This window comes from Erythrolamprus reginae, chromosome Z, assembly GCF_031021105.1.
Source record: "Erythrolamprus reginae isolate rEryReg1 chromosome Z, rEryReg1.hap1, whole genome shotgun sequence".
Classification (NCBI taxonomy): Eukaryota; Metazoa; Chordata; class Lepidosauria; order Squamata; family Dipsadidae; genus Erythrolamprus; species Erythrolamprus reginae.
Genome location: NC_091963.1, coordinates 90,697,033 through 90,723,387, shown reverse-complemented (window position 1 = coordinate 90,723,387; position 26,355 = coordinate 90,697,033). Strand labels below are relative to the sequence as shown.

At 43.0% G+C, this 26,355-nt stretch overlaps 1 protein-coding gene across 4 annotated transcripts in view; it reads left to right on the top strand.

The window, feature by feature from the left end:
• The window catches only part of FHOD3 (formin homology 2 domain containing 3), a 363,967-nt gene that overhangs the window by 26,898 nt on the left and 310,714 nt on the right, over positions 1-26,355 (top strand). For all 4 annotated transcript variants that reach the window (XM_070728908.1, XM_070728906.1, XM_070728907.1 and 1 more), the window contains exon 2: positions 13,942-14,048. In XM_070728908.1, coding sequence (XP_070585009.1) covers positions 13,942-14,048 — 107 coding nt within the window. The remainder of the gene's footprint in view (positions 1-13,941; positions 14,049-26,355) is intronic.

Genomic DNA, 26,355 nt, shown 5'->3' with positions numbered 1-26,355 from the left:
CAGACAGGGGGGCACGAGATCCAAGGCCCTCATGAGGGAGGCCCTCAAGTTAGGCCTTTGGGCGGAAAAACATCTTCGGTCGCTCCTAGCAGACCACATCTCGGGGAGCCTCAACGTCCAGGCGGATTGGCTATCTCGAGCAACGATAGACCCAGGAGAGTGGAATCTCCATCAAGACCTGTTCCATCAAATCAGCCTCAGATTCGGCCTACCAATCCTGGATCTCTTCGCGACCAATGCGAACGCCCAACTCCCTCGCTTCTTTTCCAGATTTCCATCCCCGGGAGCGGAAGCAATCAATGCCCTCCGGAGTCCATGGCCTCCAGGCCTACTCTACGCATTTCCTCCAATTCCAATTCTCCCGGACGTGATTCACAAGGTCCTCACCGAGAGGGCCCGAGTAATCTTAATCGCCCCTCATTGGCCCCGCCGGCCCTGGTTCGCGGATCTCCAACAACTGTCCGTCCAGGACCCTTGGCGACTCCCCGTTTCGGGGGATATGCTGCGGCAGGGGGCTTCATTTCATCCAGACCCGGAGTGGTTCCACCTCACCGCCTGGCTGTTATCAGGAGAGACTTAGAATTGCGTGGTCATGACCCCGATTCAGTGGAGGTCATTTTAAAGGCCAGAAGGGGTTCGACCAATCGAATCTACGACCACACGTGGTCCAAGTTTCACCAGTGGTGTCTACAGGAAGGTCTCTCCCCTCTGTGCATCCCCATACACAGAATCATTTCCTTCCTTATGCAAGGCTTCCATAAAGGACTTTCCACCAGCACCCTCCGGCGTCATCTGGCAGCCATTTCATCTGTCCTAGGGGGTCCCCGCAGACAGCCTCTCCGATCCTTCCCTGAAGTTCAGGAATTCCTCAAGGGCATAGCCAACCTCAGACCTTCCAAGGTCCACAGGTACCCATCCTGGGATTTGCCAAGGGTTCTCCACTCCCTCACGCAGGCACCATACGAACCCTTAAAATCGGCGTCCCTCAGGTACCTATCCTTTAAGGTAGCATTCCTGGTGGCTATTACCTCTGCACGACGCATTTCGGAGCTGGCTGCCCTCTCGATCAGGCAGGACCTTTGTCAATTTCATCAGGACAAGGTAGTCTTGCGACTGGACCCCACCTTCTTACCCAAGGTCAGTTCCATGTTCCACAGAACTCAGGATATTGTCCTACCATCCTTCTGCCTCCAACGAGATCATCCCTTGGCAATTAGATGGCACACCCTGGATCTTATTAGAGCGCTGAGAATCTATATCCAACGCACTGGACCCTTTCGGAGGTCAGAAGCACTGTTTATAGCCTATCACCCCAGAGTCATGGGTACCAAAGTGTCTTCAACAGTAATAGGCCGTTGGATCAGAGGGACTATATCTAAGGCCTATGAATCGGCCTCCCTCTCAGTCCCAAGGAACATCACAGCGCATTCCACCAGAAGCGCAGCCACCTCGGCCGCTTGGGCGACTCAAGCCCCGTTGGAGGAGGTCTGCAAAGCAGCCACTTGGGCCTCGCCAAATTCCTTCATCAGGCACTACAAGATTGATGCTTACGCTTCAGCGGACGCTGCCTTCGGCAGAAGGGTACTCCAATCCGTTATCTCACACGATAGCAATCTAATCCCTCCCTAGGGACCATCTCTTGGGTATGTCCCATGTGACTGCTGGACCCGCTCCTTCAGTACGGAGAATAGGCGTTGATTGCTTACCTGAACGCCTCTTCTCGTACGGTGAGCGGGTACAGCAGTCACTTCCCGCCCTTGTATGTGTCTTCTTTACCTTCTATAATCCTTTTTTCCTCTAACAATAAGAGTTGAACACTACAGAGCTTCACAGCTGAGCCTAGTCTATGGATTCGCGAATTCTGGGGAAGGGGCGGATCCGGCAAGCTTTTTTAACACTAGGCTCAGTTCCACCGGATTGGACATGAGCAACCCATGTGACTGCTGTACCCGCTCACCGTACGAGAAGAGGCGTTCAGGTAAGCAATCAACGCCTATTATCTGCAAATATTCTGTTTCACTGGAATCATGATTATTTTCAATGACTCTAAGAGTAACTTGGGGGTCATAGAAACCATTCTTTGAAAATTTTAAAGATTTCTATCTCCACAGGAATTATTCATGCATCTACAGTACTAGAAAACAAAATTGTGATGTCAAAAGAAACTGAGACAAGAGTTAAGCCTATTAGGATATAAATACTAATTGGCCACACAAGAATGAAAAAGAAAGAAAGAAATGGATTGAAATGTATTTTAGCTCAAATGTATTAGTAAATCTATTCTCCCAGAAAAGCATCTCTTATAATCTTGTATGTTAAATTCATGAAGCATCCCAGTAAAAGTTGATTTAGAATTGCAGAGCAAAATACTTTAAATATGTTAAATTAGATTGTATTCTCTCTGCATATGATTATGACAATTGTTTGCTAACCTTAATTAAAATTTACGGATTTATGCTGCAAAATAGTGTTATTTTATATTTTTATCCTCTCGAATACTATACCTTGAAAATGGTGAATGTGTTTAAAATATTCAGGGAACGGTTGTCTATGTTGTCCTTTACTAAAGCTAATTATAACTCTTAGTACCACTTCATACCATTTTCATTCTGTGTTTCAACAGAGCTCTTTTGTTCCCCTGAGAGCTGATCAGAGATTCTTTAATTAGAAAATCCACAATGAGGCACAGGAATCTCAGGGAAGTAGTTTGCAAGATGATTGGTGAGCTCATAGAATAGCTTAACTAAGGCTTCCAGGAAAATTGAAAAGGCTCTTTAGAAGATGATCTGGAATCCTCTGAATTGAATTGCTGTCACTGGGCTTGAATGACAATTTTCTCTATGACTGAGAAAGGGTAGACAACACTAGCACAAAAGTTGTGTCTTCTGTTTAAAATTATCTAGGAAAGTTAGAGTAATTTACAGAATTATAATACAGTATCTCAAACTTTTTTATTGGGGAACTAGCCCCAAAGTTTATAGAATAAAAAGTTAAAACATTAGTAGAAAAGGCACATAGATTGCAGTTGATTAAGGACAAGGATTAAATTTGTGAGAAAAATGGACATAGAATTTTATTTTCCTATTAACTGTTTATTTGTTTGTTTGTTTGTTTATTTATTTATTTATTTGATTGATTGATTGAATTTTTTTTTAATGCCGCCCTTCTCCTCAGATTCAGGGCGGCTTACAACATGTTAGCAATAACACCTTTTAACAGAGCCAGCATATTGCCCCCACAATCCAGGTCCTCATTTTATCCACCTCGAATTAAAGTTGTTGAAGAATTCTAGTTAAAAATGTCTAGCATAAAATAACTAAGTCTGGATTCATCAAAACCTATTGAAAGCACGGTACTATTTAAATCCAGTTCTTTTTTTTCATTAATTCCCTTTACTTTGCTTTCATTCACTATAATTTCTAATTTTAAAATAGGAACAGTGCTTTTGCCCAGGAACCTAATCATATGAAAAAAGAACAAGTAATTATTTGACTACAGGAGAGTGGGGATGGGAGATTGGATGGGGATTAAAACATCTTCCTATTATACTTCGGAAATCAATCTATTCCTTTGAGTTCCATCCCTCTTACAGCTTTTATACTATGTTCAAAGTTATTTGGACTTGTTAGACTTTGGAAAAAACAGATCAGAAAAATTTAAAGGATCCTGCACTATCTGAGGTTGATTGTTTGCAGGTGTTTTCTGCCAGGTAATATCAGAGCAAATAAGTGTGGGATTTGCTCTGTTTATATCATTGTTCTACAAATTTGGGGAAAGAGATAAAACGTGTTGATTTTACATATTGATTAGACAAATTAAAAAACAGGTGATAAAGGCTTGGCTAAAGTTTTCAAGATATTTCACAATAAAGTTTTATACACAGTCAAGTATTTGCCTACAAAGCAATGAGGTATCTTAATGATCACAATGCCTCGTAATAGCTAGACAAAGTACAGTAGAACAATGAAAATGGCATGGAAATGTATACATTTATCTAACAGCTAAGCAGATGACTATGAAAAAAATGTGGAAAATTTGCTTAGGTCCTATAAAGCATTTGGTACAAGCATGTCATTGAAAATTATTTCTCTTTGAATTGAGGATCAGTGAAGGATATGCATGGGAAGAGATTCCACCAGGATATCACAAACATGGCAAAAAGATACCAATTTCCCAAGGGATGATCCAGTGTAGTTCACAGGAGGAAAGTCAAAAAGTGCAGTTTATATACCAAATAAATATGGAACCTTGTTGTTTAATCTGATGTTAAGAGCTTGTCAGTTTTTCATGCAAAAAACATGAAAACGTTACATGAAAAACCAATAAATGAATGGAATGAGTTATGTTAATCAATAAAAAGATAAATTTATAATGACTGGTGTGGCATCATTTTCATTGTTATAATCACATTTTGCAGAAACGTTATGGAACATAATCACATATACCTCCTGTAATTTTGAATTATTTTGATGGAATTTTGTCCTGAAGCTGTATCTTGGAAACTGGAGCCAATTAAAACTCAGGACTTAATTTTCCTTTATTAGTGACTCAATTCTGATAAAATTAAGCTACTTTCATTTCTGAAGTATTCTAAATACAGTGTATTTAGTGTCTTGCACTGCCAGTTTTGGTCCAGATGTAGTTTCTTTTCTTAGTAAAGAAAAGAAAAGAAAGGAAACTCCAAACTTAACAATGATTATGTTTGCTAGTTGAGTAATGAAACATCTGCAAGCAAATAACCAAGCTCAGAAAGCACTATGGACTCCACAGTTTAATCTTGAGCTATATATATTCTCAGCTATTGAGATCCATCTATTCTTGACTTGTTATTAATCTTTGCAGAACACTTAGTTGCAAAAATAGAAATGCTAACACTAAGTACATAGATGAAAATAATTATGTTATAGTGGTGTTCTTGATTTTAAGTCAACCTAAAGCATGTTTTAGAGAAGTATTTTGGCTTTAATTTTTTTAAAAGTAAATTCAAAACAATAATATTTAATACCCTGGCAAAAGGAAATAATAGGAAAATAACTCAACATTCTTTTGAGTTCTTTAAAAATAAAAGAAAACCTAAAAGGACAATTGCAAATAATTCCACTAGGGTGAGAGGAGGGAAGGATGACAGCAGAGGAAACTAAAGTGACTACAAAAAGCTTAGTGAGATTCTGAAAATAAAAAGGGACATATAATAGAAAATGAAAAAGGCCCAAAATAAGAACTGGAATTAAAATCATAATAATTAATATTCTGAATCAAATTAAAAATAAAAGTCAGGTTAAGAAAAGAAAGCCTCTTTATATGCAAAATTAAATGGGAGAATTAAGGTGCTATCTGGTCAAAGAGTATAACACATCTTAACAGTACTAAAGAAAATACAGAACTATTCAGGTCTTGTAATTGGTTCTTCTTCACCAGTATCAGAATAAGTATCATCAAGTAATTTGTGAAATTTGTTTATTTCATTTTTTTTATTCAATTCACATGCAAATTTGATCAGGGAATATTACACTGGGCCCTCTACTCTTCAAATTTTTAATTAATTTTATTATTAGTGAGGAAGTAGATGTTTATTAAAAGAAAAAAACATTTAAAATACTATTGCTAGATTAAAGAAATGGGCTGAAATAACAGAAAAAATGCAAGTGCTTCATTCAGATCTATGCTGTGAAATATCTGGCTTATTAATGGTGGTTTTGATAGAATTTTGAAATAGGAGCAAACTGAATATGAGCTAGCAGTGTGATATGATTTAAAAGAAGGTAATTGAGTTTTTAGATTTTATTAAAAGTGTTATAGTTTTAAATCACAGGAAAATACGGTATTGATTTAATGTGTTCAATTGTGGGCACTGGACTTTTAAGAAGGAGAAAACAGATTGGAACACCAAATAATCTGGGAAAGTAGGCCTTAGGTGGAATCTACGCCCCATATACAGAGACTAAGGGACTTCAAAATATTTAGCTTTAAGAAGATTGAGAGGAAATTGTAGAACTTATCGCTTCACAGAAGTTCAAAATAATTTCTCAATTTTTTCAAAATCCAGAACATAAATTTATGGATTTCAATTATAGGTAGGCACATTCTGATAGAACATTTGGTGGTGGTAGTGGGGAGTAAAAATAGTAAGAACAGTCCAGGAACAAATGAACCAAAACAGTAGTGCACCTTTCATTAGATGTAGAAAACCATTTGTTGAAGATGCTTAATTGAATTGAGTGGCATGAGCGGCATTTTTCCATCTCCATGATTTTGTTATATTCAAAGGAAGCCTTCTGTAACCATACTTAAATTAGCAATTTCGCAAACCTTGCCCAAGTACTGTAATTGATTAAAGCGTGCTAGGGAATCATGCCTTACTTAAAATTATGAATAACATTGTTTTCAAACATTTTGCTTCATGAAAAACTTTCAGTGATTATGATAAACCTTTTCAAACAAAACATATAGTATATAGGAATCTTGGGTAGTGTGAAATTTACTGTACTATATTGTATTGCATTACACATTTTCAACAAGTTGCATGACTTTAACAAGGCCAAATGTGCTTTACTGCTGATTTTTCATTTGTACTTGGTATCCAAAGCTTCTTGCTGCAGTGTGCAATAATAGTTAGCCAATGTTGATGGATTCCAGTTGCCCTGATATTAATTTTTCATTTTGACAGTGTCTTAATGAAACCTTTCACCATGTTTGTTATTGATTACACCTAGAATTTTTGAGAAAGATTGAATTCAGAAAATGAATTCTTAGATATATATTGCACTTCATGGTCTTGTATAGTACAAAAAGCTTGTCAACCAGCTGAATGTAGTTTGGTGCTCTATAATTGCCAAGAAAATTCTCAATGAATCCTTGAATGCATTTAAGAGACTGTCCATACTGAGGAGCAGGTCCAGCAGTCACGTGGGTTGCTCGCTGGCCTATCCAATCAGGACCAAGCCTTGTCTTTAAAAAAGATTGCTGAATTTGCCCCTTCCCAGAATTTGCTCAGCCCTCCTACTGGCAGGACATGTGGTGGCTCAGCTCCTCTTGAATTTCTAACACTTTCCCTCTCGACGACCTTTCCTGCAATCAAAAACATTAGATAAGTCTTAGTTCTCTTTTTTACATTGAACTACCATTTAAAAGAAAAAAACTATTAGGCTAGAGCCAGCCCTCCTGGGCTCGGCTTTGGCTTTGGAGAAGCCACGGTGCAAGATTTTTCATATTTCGCAGCCAGAACTGGCTGCCTTGATCCGCGCCGCCCCCAGTCACATTTTATTCAATTAAATCTACCTGGCCCCTTTCACGGAGTGGGACATAGGAACTGATCCCCTGTTCAGTCTCCTGGACTTTAGAACTGAAAACCTTCGGCGCAATGGCCCTCATCCAGAGAAAGCACAGGGACCCCAGAGGGAGGCAGGTTAGAAACCTTTGGGGGATCAGGGCTAATGTGCACTTGGGCCTGCACCTTTAAATGTTTAGCTGATTTTTCATGGATTCTCTGCAATCCTAGGTCCCTTCTCTTCTCAGCCCTGGTAGGTCTAGCCATTGTAGGAGCCCTGGCAGCTCACATTCGAGCCACGCCCATTCATATGATGACGTATTAATTCATGGGGCTTCTAAAGAGGGCACCTGCTCAGACCTCAACATTATCATGTCTATCCTACAGGATCATGGTCTCTCCATTAATCTCAAAAAAAGTCAGCTCCATCTGTCTACTTCTATTCAACACCTGGGAGCCATCATTAATTCAGATCTCTCAGGTTTTTCTCTCTACTGAGAGAAAAGTCAGTATTAAGGAGCTCATTTCCCAAATACGATCTCAGAGAAGGACTTCCATTGTTACCTTGTCTTCTCTACTGGAAAAGATGGTATCCTGCATTGGCATTATCCCCTGGGCCCGTCTTCATGCCAGGGATCTCCAATGGCTCTGTTACCATTCCAGAGCAATTTGACACGCCTCATCACCGTTACATCCACAGTTTTAAGATCCCTTACGAGGTGAATCTTCTCCGCCCTGGACAAGGGATCTCCCTTCAGGTGTCCAGACCAATTCACCATCACCATGGATGCCAGCTTATCGGGCTGGGGAGCCCATGCCCAGGGCCTGATAGCCCAAGGCATGTGGTCAGCGGAGGAAGCTTCCAGACCTATCAACTGGCTGGAATTGAGAGCAGTGTCCTTAGCTCTCAAATAATTCAAACCGCATATCATCAATCAACATGTTCTGATTCTCACGGACAATATAGCCACAAAGAGTTATACAGTGATCCCTCTATTATCGCGAGGGTTCCGTTCCAAGACCCCTCGCGATAATCGATTTTTCGCGATGTAGGGTTGTGGAAGTAAAAACACCATCTGTGCATGCGCGCCCTTTTTTTCTATGGCCGTGCATGCGTAGATGGTGGAGTTTGCGTTCCCCGCCGCCCACGCAAAGGGGAAACCCCGATTCGGCTCCTCGCTGCTGCTGCGCTACCGAGCAGATCAGCTGCTGGGCGGCCGAAGGAACCTTCCCTGGGTCTTCCCCCTCTTGCTGGCGGGCGGGCGAGCGGCGGGCATCAGCGAGGAGCCGGGGTTTCCCCTTTGCATGGGCGGCCGGGAAGACCCAGGTTGGGGGTTCGGGGGGGTGCTGGGAAGCCCCCCAGGCCGGCTGCGACCTTTTAAAACAGCCACGCCGCTTCCCAGCTGAGTCCTGAAGCCAAACGCGGAAGTTCGCCTTTGGCGTTTGGCTTCAGAACTCAGCTGGGAAGCGGCGCGGCTGTTTTAAAAGGTCGCAGCCGGCCAGGGGGGCTTCCCAGCACCCCCCGAACCCGGGTTGGGGGTTCGGGGGGTGCTGGGAAGCCCCCCAGGCCGGCTGCAACCTTTTAAAACAGCCACGCCGCTTCCCAGCTGACTCGCGAAGCCAAACGCGGAGGTGGTTTTTTTTTAATTAATATTTTTTTAAAAATCGCGATATAGCGTTTCGCGAAGATCGAGATCGCAAAACTCGAGGGATCACTGTATTTGCAGACAAGGGAGCACCAGGTCCAAGGCCCTGATGAGAGAAGCCCTGAAGTTGAGTCTCTGGGCAGAGAGGCATCTTCAGTTGTTAAAGGCCGACCACATATCGGGAGTCCTCAATGTATAAGCGGATTGGCTCTCCCGGTCGACTCTAGGACCAGGAGAGTGGAGCCTTCTTCCAGCTCTGTTTCAGCAAATCTGCCTCAGGCTTGGCCACCCATCGGTAGACCTATTTGCGACCGAGGCCAATGCTCAACTCCCTCGATTCTTCTCCAGGTTCCCATCCCCGGGAGTGGAGGCAACCTACGCACTCAGAATCCCTTGGCCTCAAGGGCAGCGTTACGCCTTCCCTCCTATTCCAATTCTCCCAGATGTGATCCACAAGATCATCCTCGAGAAGGCCCAGGTGATTCTGATAGCCCCTCACTGGCCATGCAAGCCCTGGTTTGCGGACCAAAAATGTCTGTCTGTCCAGGACCCCTGGCGACTCCCCGTTTTGGAGGATATGTTGCAGCAAGGCGCCTCTCTCCATCCAGATCCAGAGTGGTTCCACCTCACCATTTGGCTTTTATCTGGCGTGACTTAGACCTGCAAGGATATGACCCGGACACCGTAGAAATAATTCTAAAAGCCAGAAGAGCGTCCATCAACAGGATCTACGACCATACCTGGTCCAAATGCCACCAATGGTGCTCACAGGAGGATCTATCCCCCCCTATGTATTCCCATCCACAGGATAGTAGCCTTCCTCATGAAAGGGTTCCAGCAAGGCATTTCATCCAGCACCATCCGTCGCCATCTGGCAGCCCTGTCTTCAGTCTTAGCAGGGCCTCGCAGACAACCACTTCGCTCCTTTCTGGAAATTCAAGAATTTCTTAAAGGTATTTCAAACCTCAGACCTTCCAGGGTTCATAGATACCCGTCCTGGAACTTACCGCGGGTTCTTCATTCCCTTACTCAGGCACCATACGAATCCCTAAGATCAGTGTCCTTCAGGTACCTATCTTACAAGGTAGCATTCCTGGTGGCGATAACATCTGCACGACGCATCTCAGAATTGGCAGTCCTTTCAAGGCAGAATCTATGCCAGTTCCATCCGGACAAAGTAGTCCTGCACTTGGACCCCACCTTTCTACCCAAGGTCAGTTCCATGTTCCATAGATCCCAGGACATTGTATCATAGCACATTCCACAAGAAGTGCAGCCACATCTGCCGCATTGGCAACTGAAGCTCCATTGGAAGAAGTCTGCAAAGCAGCCACTTGATCTTCTCCAAACTCTATCATAAGGCATTACAAAATTGACTCTTATGCTTTAGCGGATGCTGCCTTCGGCAGAAGAGTTCTCCAATTCGTTGTCTCTCACGATAGCAAACTAATCCCTCCCTAGGGACTCATCTATTGGGTATGTCCCACGTGACTGCTGGACCCGCTCTCTCAGTATGGAGAATAGGCGTTGATTACTTACCTGAATGCCTCTTCTTGTACGGTGAGCAGGTACAGCAGTCACTTCCCTCCCTGTATTTCTTTTCTAACTATGATTATTCCTTTAACCTGTTTTTTTCCTATCATGAGAGTTGAACACTATTGAGCCACCACAATTGAGCCTAAGTCTACGGATTCGTGAATTCTGGGGAAGGGGCGGATCCAGCAGGCTTTTTAAAGACTAGGCTCGGTCCTCAACGGACTGTATAGCGAGTAACCCATGTGACTGCTGTACCCGCTCATCGTACAAGGAGAGGCGTTCAGGTAAGCAATCAACGCCTATTCTCAAAGGGAATAGGCAGTTCCTTCATTTTGCCTTTCAGGGCAGATATTATCAATATTGTAAAAATCTTTCACTTTACCCACTATAGCTTCATCTAATGTTTTTCCTCGTTTAGGATCAGGACAAGACACAAAACCTTTTTGTTCAACTACAGATTTGGCTTTTCTAGCCATTCTATTGCTAATGTTAAATTCATTTACTATTCTTTTGCATGCCCAACTCTTGGGTAGTGTATAGTCAGTATCATGAAGTGTTCTCTTCTGCTATGGGTGGATTTAAATTTATCTTTAACCAGTCCTTAAACGCTTGGCTGTTCAGTCACCATGTTCCACATCCACTGCCGTCTCCACGTTCTCTCTCCACTTTCCACAGTCTTCCATGGGCAACAGCACTCTCCAGCTCCAGAAAATCAGGGTAGACAATTCTGGTAAATAGTGGCTATTCCTATGTGGTTCCTAGCCTCAAAACAGTTTTACGATGGTAATTTCTATGTTAAAACTTTAGTTGCCAGCGACGGAACTTTCCTGTCTGCTTCCTCCTCCCCTGCTTCCAGAATTAGAATCCTCCGGAGCAAAAAACTAATGGAGGTTCCCTTAAGGCAGAGTCTCCCTCATCCAGGGGGAATTGGTCTACCCAGATCCTCAATGGCTCCAACTGACTGCTGGCATTTGAGCAGAGTGCCCTGAGAGAGGGAGGGCAATCTCTCCTCCATGACCATCTAGGAGACTCACCACCACCCATATCTACGATGCCACTTGGAGTGAATTTTGCAGGTGGTGTGATAAGGCAAACATTGTCCCCACGGCAACTATGATAGCCCAGATTCTGAAATTTCTCCAAGATGGACTGGATAAGGGGTTAGCTTCTAACACATCAGGAGACAGATGTCAGCCTTGTATTCAATGTTGTTGTGTGGAAGTTGGACTCCCTTGCCCAACATCCCATGATCCATAGGCTTATCTGGGGAGCTACCAACTTGTGTCCATCTGTGACACATAGGTACCCGACCGGGATTTGTCCAAGATTCTTAAATCCTTCACCGGGGCCCTTACAAATCAGACTCAGCCCACCGATATAAACTAACCAGCTTTGGTATATCCCATTCCTGAATGCTATATCCAATACTATGGAGAAGGATCATTAGTCTTACCTGCATTTAAGAGTCTTCCCTTTGTAACTTGTTAATGGGACTACTTACAACAGCTGGGAGGCTGCATGCAGTCAGCTGGTCTCTTATTAACATAGTCCTGGACTTAAAACTACTATTCATTTAGTGGCTGTTTGAAGTTAAAACAATACCGAAAAAAGTGACGTAAGACCAGTTTTTTACACAAATGTTGCATCATTCACATGGTCATGTTCAAAATTGAGAGGCTTGGCAACTGGGTCATATTTGTAATGGTTGCAGTGTCCTAAGGGACTCATATGATCACTTTTTATGAACTTCTGACAAGCAAAGTCAACAGGGAAACCAGATTCACTTAACTGTTACTAACCTAACAACTTCAGTGATTCACTTAACAATTGTGGCAGCGAAGATTGTAAAATGGGGGAAAACTTAACAACTGTCTTGCTTAGTAATGGAAAAGTTTGAGCTCAAAAAGAACTACCTATCCTTATTGTTCAGTCTCTACGTCTGACCCTTCGTGACCCCAAGGACCACAGTGCATCATGTTCCCTTGTGTTCTCCATTGCCATCTGGCATTTGCCCAAATTCATGTTCATTCCATCAATGACACTATCTAACCATCTCATCTTCTGTCCTTTCTCCTTTTGCCTTCAGTCAGAGTCTTTTCCAATGAGTCCCCTCTTATCATTAGATGGCCAAATGATTTGAGCTTCAGCTTCACTATCCATCCTTCCAAAGAACAGTCAGGGTTGATTTTTTTTAGAACTGATTGATCTGATTTTGCAGTAATAAGATCCAATACTCAGGGAGATTCTCAAGAGATTCTCATGTCTTCTCCAACTCCACAATTGAAAAGGATCAAATGTGTAGGCTTCCTTATGGTCCAACTCTCACAGCCATACATTACTAGTAGGAAAACCATAGTTTGATTATACACCTTTGTTGCCAAGGTGATATCTCTGCATTTTGCTATGTAGGTTTCCCATAGCTTTCCGCCCAAGGAATAAATCCCCCCCCCCGCCCTCAAATAAAATAAAAAACTCTGCTTCCATCCCCCTGTTTGCCAGGAAATGATGGGACTGGATACCATGATCTTAAGTTTCTTAATGTTGGGTTTTAAACCAGCTTTTGCACTCTCCCCCCTTATCAAGAGGCTCTTTAGCTCCTCTACACTTTTTGCCATTCAACTGGTATTTATCTGCATATCTGAACTTTCTGATATTTCTCTTGGCAATCATAATTTTGGCTTGTGAGCCAGCCAATCATTTTGCATGATGTACCGTGCATGCAAGTTGAATAAGCAGGGTAAAAATGCACAGCCTTTTGCTTCTTTGCCTATTTTAAACCAATCAGTTTTTCCATGTTCAGTTTTAGCTGTTGGGTTTTGAGTCATATATAGGTTTATTAATAGCTCAGCTGAATATCATCACCTCCACTAACTTTGCTGTTGGTAATATTTACAAAGGCCCACTTGACTTTGTTCTCCAGGATGTGTGGCTCAAGGTCAGTGTTCACATCATTGTGGTTATCAGGGACATTAAGATCTTTCTTGTATAATTCTTCTATGTACTCTTGTTGCCTCTTCTTAATCTCTTCTGCTTCTGTTAGATCCCTATCATTTTTGTGCTTTGTCATATCCATGTTTCTGTAAATCATTCCCTTGATATCTCCAATTTCTTGAAAAGATCCCTATTCTTTCCTATTCTATTGTTTTCCTCTATTTCTTTGCATTTTTCATTTAAGAAAGCCTCATAAACTTTTGAGAATATATGTTAACACATTTGCTAGAATCTTTTATTTGTATGAACATGTATTGCTTTAAAAAATCTTAAAAAGTATTTTAAATTGCAATTAAACAAGTAATCCTATAGTAGGAATCGTAATAACCCTAATCTTTCTAATTTAGAATTTTTAAAAATTATTTGTTAAGAGGAATAGATAGTGTAGAGTTAAAAGTTAAAATGTTTCATTTTTCCTATCTGTAGTGTTAATGTAAGTTGTTTTGCTGGATGGAAGTGTTATTGTAACAATGATTTCTAAATTGTTAAATTCTTTTTCAGCTTGATGATTGTGCACTGCAGTTATCTCACAATGGTACCTACTTGGATTTAGAATCTACTCTAGCTGAGCAAAAGGATGATTTGGAAGGTTTCCAGGGGGAATTTGGGTAAGGAAATAATTATGTTTATCCATCTATAATTAGAGTTGGTAGAATGCTTTTATAACATCACATGCTTTAATACAAGCTTTAAGAACAGTTTTTGTCTTAAAGTGAATTGCACAAAACTGATGATATTTCAATGTGATGTAGTTAATAGATTTTGCAGAAAAATTGGATGATCAAACAGTACTTTGGCATAGAATATATATTCCCATTTTCAGCAAAAGGTGCCATAGAAAACAATGGGTTTATTTAATGACTTCGCTTTACAACTACACTCACATATCTATCAAGTGATTTGCTTAATGACCACTGCAAAAACAGTCATAAAATTGGGTGAGTCACAGGGCAGGCTCCATTATGGTCAAGGGCTACCTCTATAAATCTGTTTTGAGGTTGGAAGGCTAATATTTCTTGAAAACCTTAAGTTGAAACAGCTTTTGCAGTGACAGATATTTTTATATGATGTATTTGAGATTAGTAGTGTTGCAAAACCAAACTGCTCAACTCAAGTTCTTGCTCAGTTATCTTGGAACAGTTTGGCCTTATGGCTCTTGAGGAAATGGACTATGGAGTATGAGTGCAAGCAACTGTGTAATAAATATTTTAGATCCATGCTCCTTCTGACTTGTAAAAGCTTCCTAGGAGGTAAAATGAGAATTGGTTCTGATGGTGATTAATTCTCCCTTGTGGGAGGGGTGTTCACCTAAGCCTTCATAACAGACTTTATCTATACCCCAATTTTTGGATAATGTTTATCCTGTCTCCAACTTCCCTTTCTGGGGAAGGTTTTGAGACGTGATTGCGTTGCAGTTCCAAAGGCTCCTTGATAAAATGGACTTCAGTAAGTATACGTGTCTACAGATATGGGACAAAAATGGCATTGGTCACACTTTTTTATGAACTCTAGCAGGGGTGAGATGGGACAATGCATCCATCTTGTCTCTACTTTACCTCTCAGTGGCATTTGATTTCATTGACCATGGTATCTTTTTGGAGCGGCTTTGGGGAATTCGGAGTATGTAGCTATGGGTTGTTCTGGGTTCAGTTATTTCCTTGGCTGTCGCTCTCACTTAGTTTTGATAGGAAACAAGAGGTTCAGCACTCATCCCCTGTTTTGCAAGGTTCTACAGGGATACTATATCCATCTCTGTTTATCATCTACAAGAAGTTGCTGAGTGAGATCATTCACCACCATGGGCTGTGATATTGTCAATATACTGATGGCACACAGGTATACAGTATGTCTCAACCCACCATGAGCTAAGTGATGTTGTGGCCTCCTTCTTGCAGTATCAAGAAGCTGTTAAGGCTAGATAGGGAACAATGGACTGAAAATGAATCTTAGTACGATGGAAAGGTTTCAGGTTTGGAGTTCATCAGTCCAAAAAATACTGCTATCTTGGTCTTGGATAGAATTGCTCTATCCAGCCAGACCTAATGTGTTTTCAAACTTCTACTCGAAATGCAGATGACAGTCATAGCTAGGTGGGCCTTTGTTGTGTGTCATTTACACCCAGATTGTGGGTGTGTGCCAGGTTGTGTGTCCGTTACACCCTTTCCCAGACTAACAGTCCCTGTTCACAGTTGTCCACGAACTAGTCACTCCCTCCCTTGACTATTGCAACATGTTCTACAAAGGACTGCCTTTGGAAAGTATTCAAAAGTATCAGTTGGTTCAAAATACAGTGGTTTGCATGGTTTTGTGCAGGCCTAGATTGGCACGTGTTACCTTCTCTTATAGGAGTTGCACTAACTGTTGATTTGTTTCTGAATGCAAAGTGCTTGTTTCCTTCAAAATCCACATGACTTGGAACCGTGTTATTTGAAAGCAATCTTTTCCAAATCATATTGTCTGATCCACCAGAGTGATACCAGCAAGGAATGTTGTGAATCTCCTCCTAAGGAGGTCCATTTATTGGGAGCAAGAAGGGCCTTCACTATACAGGCTCCATTCATCATTTTTAGAGATAAGATTGTCTTCCACTTTGACTCTTTAATAAGTCCTTAAAGACAGCGTTCTGCAACAGACCTGGGGACCCTGAGTGATATAGAGCCAATCTAATGCCTGGCTTGATTGTTTCCCCAGGAAATTAGGGGTTATTGGTTTTATCCTGCACTGACTTACAGCAGAAATTCTGTTCCCAATTGTGATAATAAATCAAGGAATACCCATACCAACAAAATTAGGTAAAATCCACTACCTAACAGGGAGATAAAGAGAATCTCAAACATTCTGTTAGGAAGAAGGCAAACTTTTTGAATGAGTTGAAACATGCAAACATGGGAATCAGATATTGTTTACCTCTGTTTTTATAGTTATTCAACTGACATAGAGTACCAGTGATTTTTGAATTCAGCCAAATTAGAGAAAATATTTTATAGATTGCATTTATCATCAGAGAAATTTAACATGATAAATTAGTTATTTATTATTTATTTATTTAATTGGATTTATATGCTGTCCCTCTCCGAAGACTCTGAAGAAATTTATGTCATTAGTTTCTTAAGTTTGAAACAATATAAAGAAAAATACATGTTAACATAGGTAGTGATTTTGTAAATTTGTTTAATTATTTTAGGTTAATTTTGTTAAAATATAAATTGAATAAATCACATCTCAGAATTATACAAATCAATCTGGCCTTATTAAGGAAGTTTTTGTTTGTTTGGTAGTATGCTTTGATGAGACAAATCATACTATGAGCATAAATATTTGATTGGGTCGGGGAGGTGCTGGTTTTTAGCTAGAAACAGGTATCTGTTGGTATCATTATAATGCAGGTGCTGATTTTTATTTCACATAGTTCAAACATCAGTTACAATATGTGCAACAAAAGCAAATTATCAATAACATCTAAACCTATATATTGCTTCGCAGTATTTTTTACAACTCTATCTAAACAGTTTACAGAGTCAGCATATTTTTCCCACAATCTAGGTCTTCATTTTACTGACCTTGGAAGGATGGAAGGCTGAGTCAACCTTAAGCTAGTTCAAACAGTTTGAACAGCCAAACCTCTGGCAGCCTACGGTACTGCATTCTAACCACTGCGCCACCATAGCTCTTGATGATTGTTTACTATTCAGTTCTTGATTCCTAAACATTTAATTGAAACTACATAAGTTAAAACTACTTGCTTTTATATTATCTTCATTGTAGTGTAAATAAAATTAAATAGTGTATAATTATACTTAAATACAGTGATCCCCCGGTTATTGCGTTCCTGACCATTGCGAACAGGCTAATTTGCGATTTTTCAACCCGGAAGTCAAAACACCATCTGCGCATGCGTGCCCTTTTTTCTATGGGCACGCATGCGTAGATGGCGCCGGGCAGATCAGCTGCTGGGCGGCTTCCCTAGGTCTTCCCCCTCTTGCTGGCGGGAGGGCGAGTGGCGGGCATCAGCGAGGAGTTTCCCCACCGGCCACGCAAACTCCTCGCTGCCGCCCGCTCGCGCATCGCCCGCCCACGCCGTTCATTCTCGCCGCTTCCCAGCTGAGACCTGAAGCGAATTCGCTTCAGGACTCAGCTGCGAAGCGGCGCGAGCGAGTGCGAGCGAACGGCTTGTCCGCCGCCCGCTCGCGCATCGCCCGCCCATGCCGTTCATTCTCGCCGCTTTCCAGCTGAGACCTGAAGCGAATTCGCTTCAGGACTCAGCTGCGAAGCGGCGCGAGCGCGAGTGAGCGAACAGCTTGTCCGCCGCCTGCTCGCGCATCGCCCGCCCACGCCGTTCATTCTTGCCGCTTCCCAGCTGAGACCTGAAGCGAATTCGCTTCAGGACTCAGCTGCGAAGTGGCGAGAATGAACGGCGTGGGCGGGCGATGCGCGAGCGGGCGGCGGACAAGCTGAGTCCCCTTCCCAGGAACCCCAATCTTCGGCTCCTCGCTAGCACAGCGGAAGTAAAAACACCATCTGCGCATGCGCAGATGGTGTTTTTACTTCCGCAGCGCTACTTCGCGAAAACCCGATCCTGGAACGGAACCCTCGCAATGATTGGGGGATCACTGTATCTAAAATGAAAATTATATTATTGATACTGTACTTATTTCTGTCATTGATAATTAATTCAATTTTAAGTTATCTTTAGTTTCAAAAGAACATACAGTGTTACCTTGTCTTACGAACTTAATTGGTTCCAGGATGAGGTTGGTAAGGTGAAAAGTTCGTAAGCTGAAACAATGTTTCCCATAGGAATCAATGGAAAAGCGATTAATGCGTGCAAGCCCAAAATTTAACCCTTTTGCCAGCCAAAGTGCCCACTTTCGCACTGGTGGGATTCCTCTGAGGATCCCCTCCATGGGAAACCCCACCTCCGGACTTCCACGTTTTTGCGATGCTGCATGGGAATCCCAGCAAGGGAATCCCAGCATCGCAAAAACGGGCGCTTCGCTATTGATTGAGGATGTGTAGTTTGAACCTCTTGAGGGCTAGCAACACTGCTTTCAGTTCTAGCCAATTGATTGGTTTGGTTGACTCCTCCACTGACCACGTGCCTTGGGCTATCAGGCCCAGAGCATGGGCTCCCCATGTCAGCAGACTGGCATCCGTGGTGATGGTAAACTGGTCTGGAATCCTGAATAGGGATCCGTTGTCCAGGGCGGAGGAGGTCCACCACAAGAGGGATCTCAGGAGGAACAAGAATAGAGCGAGCCAAATTGCTGATTTCTGGAATGGCAATAAGAACCATTGTCTACGGATTTGTGAATTCTGGGGAAGGGGCGGATCCAGCAACCTTTTTAAAGAAAAGTCTCGGTCCTATGCAGATTGGACAGTGAGCAACCCACGTGACTACTGTACCCACTCAGTGTACGAGAAGAGGCGTTCAGGTAAGCAATAAACGCCTATTCTAGTAAAGTATCTGTGGACATTTTCTAGGGTGTTTATGTCTGAAATGTGGCGTGGGTTGCAGTCAGATGAGCTGTATTCAAGGATTGATCTGGCGAAAGTTTTGTATGTTCTGGTTAATAGTGTTAGTTTACCGCAGCAGAAGGATTAGGTTAACAACTCTTGAAGCCTTTTTGCCGATGTTGTTGCAGTGGGCTTTGACACTTAGGTCATTTGATATGAATATTCCAAGGTCTTTTACGGAATGAGGGTTTTCTGCAAGGTCTTATTTATTCAGCTTGTATTTGGTGTTTTGATTCTTTTTGCCAATGTGTAGGACAGAGCATTTTTTGGTTGAGATTTGGAGTTGCCAGATGTTTGACCATTCAGACACAAAGTCAAGGTCTTTTTGGAGAGTAGCGGTGTTATTGGTGATGTTGAAAAGTTTGACATCATCGGCGAAGAGAACACAGTTGTATGTAATGTGATCGGAAAGATCATTTATATAGAGTATGAGGAGTACAGTGATCCCTCGATTTTCGCGATCTCGATCTTCGCAAAACGCTATATCGTGATTTTTCCCACCCGATGATGTCACTCTCTTCCTTTCTCATCTTTCTTTCTCTCTCTCTTTCTCTATCTTGCTTCTTCCTCTCACACTCTCTTCCTCCCTCTCATCTCTTTCTTTCCTTCTCTCTCTTTCTCTATCTCTCCCCCTCTTGCTGGCAGGCGGCGGGCGGGCGAGCGGGGGCATCAGCGAGGAGCCGGGGTTTCCCCTTTGCGTGGGCGGTGGGGAAACCCCGATCTTCGTCTGCTCGCTGCTGCTGCGCTGCCGAGCAGATCAGCTGCTGGGCGGCCGCAGCAGCAGCGAGCAGACGAAGATCGGGGTTTCCCCGCCGCCCACGCAAAGGGGAAAGCCCGATTCGGCTCCTCGCTGCTGCCGCCGAGCAGATCAGCTGCTGGGCGGCCGCAGCAGCAGCGAGCAGACGAAGATCGGGGTTTCCCCACCGCAAGGGGAAAGCCCGATTCGGCTCCTCGCTGCTGCCGCCGAGCAGATCAGCTGCTGGGCGGCCGCAACAGCAGCGAGCAGACGAAGATTGGGGTTTCCCCGCCGCCCACGCAAACTCCACCATCTGTGCATGCGCGGCCATGGAAAAAGGGCGCGCATGCGCAGATGGTGTTTTTACTTCCGCAACCCTACATCGCGAAAAATCGATTATCGCGAGGGGTCTTGGAACGGAACCCTCGCGATAATCGAGGGATCACTGTATATTGAAGTCCGAAGGCTTATGGTATCTTATTGATCAAGATCAAGAAGAATGTGAAGCCAGAAGGCAATACAATAGAGAAAACACCAGAGCTAAATTGTTGCTGGTTTTGAATATAGAAGATACAATATTATTCAGAATTCAAGATACACCAACAGTAAAATTAATTTGGAAAACATTTGAAAATTTATTTGGAAGACCACGAGTAAGCAAGAGCCTGTTTCTGAGGTGAATGTTGTATCAAATGAAGATGAAACCTGGCACAAGCATGATTAATCACCTAGACCAAATTGAAAAAACTGTGAGCTGAGAAAGAATAATGCATAAATAGATGAAGGGGAGCAGGTTGCAGTGATGCTAAGTTCAGTAGAAAATAGCTACTCAATCATAGTTAGTATTCTTGAAAACTTGCCAAATGAACAGATAACTGTAGAAAATGTGACAAGTAAATTGATAGAAAAATACAATAAAAGAACTAAAACATCAGCAGAGGGTGACAGTGGAAGCACCAGATTAACTGAGAGTAATGTGGATAAAGCATTGAAGGTGAAGAGGAAAAGATGCTTCAGATGTGTGTCTGCCAAACATCTTATTGGATAATGTTTAGAGAAACAGAGTACCAAGAATAAAGAAAACTTTCAAAACTATAGAAGAAAAGAAACCTGAGAAGATGATGATGTGCAGAGAAAATGATGCAGAGGAAGATGATCTACAACACTGGGTGGTCAATTCAGGAGCATCAAATCATATGAGTTATAATAAAAATAATTTTTTGCAGGTTAGAAAGCAAGAGTCAGATGGATGGGTCGAGATGGCTGATGGATGAGAAATAAGAATAGCAGGGGTTGGAAAGGCAAAAAATCAGCACTGAAACATCGAAAAGATCAAGACAACAATGTGTGGAACAATGTTATGTGGGTTCCAGAAATTAGTAGCAATTTATTGTCTGTCTAGACCAGTGTTTCCCAACCTTGGCAACTTGAAAATATTTGGACTTCAACTCCCAGAATTCCCCAGCCAGCGAATGCTGGCTGGGGAATTCTGGGAGTTGAAGTCCAGATATCTTCAAGTTGCCAAGGTTGGGAAACACTGGTCTAGACTAAATAAGGATGTTTTTTCTGTATTATTTGAAAACAATATATGTAAGATAATGCACAAGGGCAAAGTGTGTGTAACAGATAAAATGGAAGGGTCTTTATATGCAATTGAAGGGAAGGAGAATTTGGAAAGGGCAAAAGGATGTTTGCAAAATTTAAATGAAGAAAAATGTAAAGTTCCAAATTGCATACATAAATGGTATCGTAGGTTAAGCCGTGTAAATTTTGGATATTTGAATAAGATGATAAATGAAAAAGATGAATATAATCTAAAGGTACAAAAATGTGGAAACTATGTAGTGTGTAACTGCTGTAACACTGAAAAAGCAAAGAGAAAAACAGTTCCTATAAGAAATAATGCAAAGTCAAAAAGAGTAATGGAACTTATGCACATTCATGTGCATGGATCAGTATCAGTATCAGTGGTAAATCTTATTTTTTAACCATTATTGATGATTTCTCTAGATATTGCTTTGTATATCCAATGGAGAGTAAGTCAGAGGTACTGAAATGGTTCAAATTATTTGTTATGTGGTCAAAGAAGAAATTTGGAAATACAATCACTACAATATTAAGTGACAATGGTAGTGAATTCACAAATAGAAATTTTGAAAATTATTTAATGTCACACGGAATAAGTCATAGACGCACCCCAACATATACCCCAGAAGAAGGGGAAATTATTGAAAGGAAACATCAGACATTATGTACTGGAGTCAGAGCGATACTTTCAGATTCCAAATTAGAAAGGAAATTTTGGGCTGAAGGGCTCAGGTGTGTAAATTACATACAAAATAGAATTTATCACTCCTATCCTAGAAAATCTCCATATAAAGTCCTATATGGAAGAAAGCCAAATCTGAGCTATACTAGAGTGTTTGGATGTATAGCCTATGTTCATGTTCCAAAGCAGATCAGGCGAAAATTATATTCAAGGTGCAAGAAAGGAATTTTTATAGGATATGATGAGAATAGCCATGCATACAGAATTTATATAGAAGAAGACGATAGGATAGTAGCGTCTAGGAATGTAATATTTGAAGAGTACATAGGGAGAGAACATGTGTGGTTGAGAAATAAAATTAATGAGAAAGAAAATAAAGTTATAAAAGAAATCAGTAAGGAAAAGGAAACAGAGTAGCTGAAGTTAAAAAAAGAGAATAAGGCTAGGATTACGCCAGTAAAAGAATTACAAAATTGGGAAACAAAATGCCAAATGAAGAGGCAAGTAGATGGAAAAAGGCAGCTTCAGAAGAAATTGATTCATTGAAGAGAAATGGAATTTGGAAATTGGTAAAGCTACCAGAAGAAAAGAAGCCAATTGGTTGCAAATGGGTGTTTAATGCCAAATACAGGGGTGGGGTGGGATATTTAGTCAGAACACCAATTATGCAATTTCTCCCACTTAAAAAGATGAGAGATGCCTGTAATTGACATCATAGATAGACCTCAACCATGAAAGACAACATGGGAAACACATCCAGAAAATCACATTGTCTGATTTTTAACGAATTTCTTTGCAAATTATAGTGGAAAATAAGTACAGTGGTATCTCATCCTACGAACTGAATTGGTTTGGTGACAAGGTTTGTAAGAAGAAAAATTCGTAAGATTAAACAATGTTTCCCATAGGAATCAATGAAAAAGTGAATAATGTATACAAGCCCATTAGGAAAATTCAAAATTTTAAGGCTTAAAAAAAAGTGGACGAAGTGGAGCTGAATGGAGTGGGGACAGGTGAGCCGAGGAAGCAGGATTTCCCCCATCTTGCTGCCAAAATGTGTCCGTGGGAGCCCTGGCCATCCATCTCCTGCTGCCCCCTCCTTCCAGAAGCCCATGAGGGGCCAAAGCCAGGGGTGGGGAAGGGAGGAACTTTCAGCTCCTGGATTGACCGGAGAGTCTGGAGATGCCACCTTCTTGCCCGTTCACCTTGCCGCCCTCCGCCAACAGCGCCTGTCCCATTCGCTCCAAGACCTGCACTGAGGCCGCCCGGGAGCTACTCCTGCCAGGACAGGTTCTCCTTGCTACCTGTGTCCCCACTCCGTTAGCCTCCACTAGATCTGCCATTCAAGGCTTTGGTTAATGGTAACTTTGGAGGATCCCTGCCCAGCACGCGCGCGCTCTCCCAGCGCAACTTGCCCAGTGGATTTTTTTCCACCTCTCACCGATCCCTCCAATGCCCCCCTGAACTTTAGCTTGCCAGAGGAGGGGGGATTGGCTCCACCCAGGGGAGCCACCCAAAGCTGAAATATGATTTGAAAAGCTCTGGTGCACAAAAAGCGTGGGGAGAGCGTGACTTGGTAAGGTGGGGAGGAGGAGGAAGACTTCGGAAGATTAGCTCCGCAGCCGGGCCGGGACTTGGGAAGGGCGAAGACACGCAGGGAAGGAGTGGGAGGAAAGCAAGATCTGTGCGCAACTCCCTTTGGGAACACGCAAACCGAGGGTTCTCAGCCAAGGCTTCTGAAAGAGACCGAGCTTTATGCAATCTCTCTTGGAATTAAAGGAGCAGGTGCACGTAGCCAAAAAGAGGCGGAATAATGCCAAATGTTTCTCCCAGGGCAAGATCTCCGTTAGGCCGACCCTGAAGGATTCCTCGGAGAAAAAAGAAAGTGTAAGCTTTCCAAGAGGCCGCAGAGATTTATAAGCTGCTGCTTCTTTTATAAAAGAATCTCAAAGCATTGGGGGGGGGGGGGGGACCGGCAATGAAAAGAATCCAGAGCCGCAGAATAAAAGTGAAATCGGGATGCTCATATGCACAAAAGCGCAATCCCTTCGCTAGAAACACACGCTCGGTATCGGAGCTTCTTTCCTGAGCCCAAGATGTCAGGGGAGCGAATTGGAGGTGCGGGGTGGGGGAGGTGTGTGTGTGAGAGAGAGAGAGAAAGGAGAAGGGAACCCACGAGTGCAAGCTTTTCAAGAGGCCACAGAGATTTATAGGCTGCTGCTTCTTTTGCAAAATAATCTCAAAGCATGGGGGGGGGGGGGGGACCGGCAATGAAAAGAATCCAGAGCTGCGGAATAAAAGTGAAATCGGGATGCTCAGACACACAAAAGCACAATCCCTACACTAGAAACACACGCCCCACATCAGAGCTTTGTTCCTGAGCCCGAGATGTCAGGGGAGTGATTTGGAGTTGCAGGGGGGGAGGGGGAGAGAAGGAGATGTGTGTGTGAGAGAGAGAGAAAGGAGAAGGGAACCCACGAGTGCAAGCTTTCCAAGAGGCCACAGAGATTTATAGGCTGCTGCTTCTTTTATAAAAGAATCTCAAAGCGCGTGGGGGGGGGGGAGGTACTGGCAGTGAAAAGAATCCAGAGCTGCAGGATAAAAGTGAAATCGGGATGCTCAGATGCACAAAAGTGCAATCCCTTTGCTAGAAACACACTCTCGGTATCGGAGCTTCTTTCCTGAGCCCAAGATGTCTGCATGGCTTTTGAGCGGAGCGTCCTAAGAAGCCAGGGTTTCGACAACGATGTCATTGACTACATCCATAAGGCTTGGAAACCTTCCACAGAGCATATCTACTCCTCAGCATGGTGGACTTTCTGCTCCTGGTGCAATTCGCAAGGATTGTCCCCTAGCCACATTCCTCTCTCCAAAGTCCTCAGATTCCTGAAACGGGCTAGATGGTGGCCCTCTTGTCCATCATCGCTTGTGACAACTGGGTTTCCCTTACATTCCTCTGGTATCCAGATTCCTCAGGGGCGTCTCCAATGCTCACCCACCTGTCATTCATCGTTTCCCCACATGGGATCTCCCGAAAGTACTACACTCCTTAACAGAGCCTCTCTCCGATACCTCTCATTCAAGTTAGCCTTCCTAATAGCTATTACAACAGCCAAACGCATCTCCGAACTGGCAGCCCTTTCAGTCAGGGAGGACGTATGCTGTTTCCACCAAGACAAGGTAGTTCTCCGTCTTGATCCATCATTTATTCCTAAGATCAATTCCATCTTCCATAGAAGCCTGGACATTGTCTTACCGACCTTCTGTTCTCGGCCATCTCACGCTTCAGAACACAGATGGCACACATTCGATGCGAGGAGAGCCCTCCGTATCTACTTGAAACGAACACAGCCCATCAGACGAACTGAGGCCCTGTTCATTCTCCGTGCTAAAGGAGCGGGTCCAGCAGTCACGTGGGTTGCTCATGTCCAATCCGGTGGAACTGAGCCTTGTATTTAAAAAGCCTGCTGGATCCGCCCCTTCCCAGAATTCGCTCAGTTCTCGTATCCATCGGTACGGTGAAAGGCTCGTTCAACCATAACACCTTCCCTTTGACTCCTTCTACATAGAACAGTAAGAATTTTTTTCTGTTATTTGACTTGCTTATTCTATTGCCAGCCGTAACCGGTTAGGCTTCCCTTAGGGGAGAAGTCTGCAGCCCGGCCCCCCGCGACTTTCCCTTCGCCGCTAGCCGGCTGCTGCTGCCGAATTGGATTTTCTCCTTAATCCTCTCGGCCTGGAGGTTTGTTAAGCAAGCGGTGTTTTTTATTTAGAGGGCATTTACCTCCTGCGGTGTGAGACGTTTTCAAGTTTCCCTTGTCAGTCTCCTGGACTTTATTAATCGCTTCTCTTAGGCTAACGGAGCGGTTTATTTTTGGCGCGAAGGCCTTCGCGTCCCCTTAATTGCGCACTTTCGTTTTTGGCCTTCTGCCATCCATTTAGTGCCTTCAGTCCACCGCTTGGATCCTGGAGTGGGCTTTGAGTCTCTCAGGCTAAATTCTCCACCGGCTACACCTCTAACCAGTGTGCCTTGGTTGATTAATTAGCTTTAGGGAGGCCAGCCACGCTGCATTTGAGGACACGAACTCTGGTCTCGCCCAGATTGCCCTTAAGTCGCAGCAGCTCCTAGGCCTAGGAGCAGGATCCCATTCCTCTTGGGAAAACTTTTAAAGGTACTTCTCCCCCCTAAGTTCTTTTGGCTCAAGTCTGGTTTTCTGGTAGTTTCAGACTATGGCTTCTTTTCCCAAGAGAGGCACAACTAAAGGTCCCAGAGAGGCTAGGCCTACAGGTGAAGAGATTACTAGCATTCCCCAGGCCTCTGCTTCCTCTTCTTCTAGAGCCCACCATGTGGCCAAGTCCACCAGGGCTGAAAAGAGAAGGGACCTAGCCCTCCAAA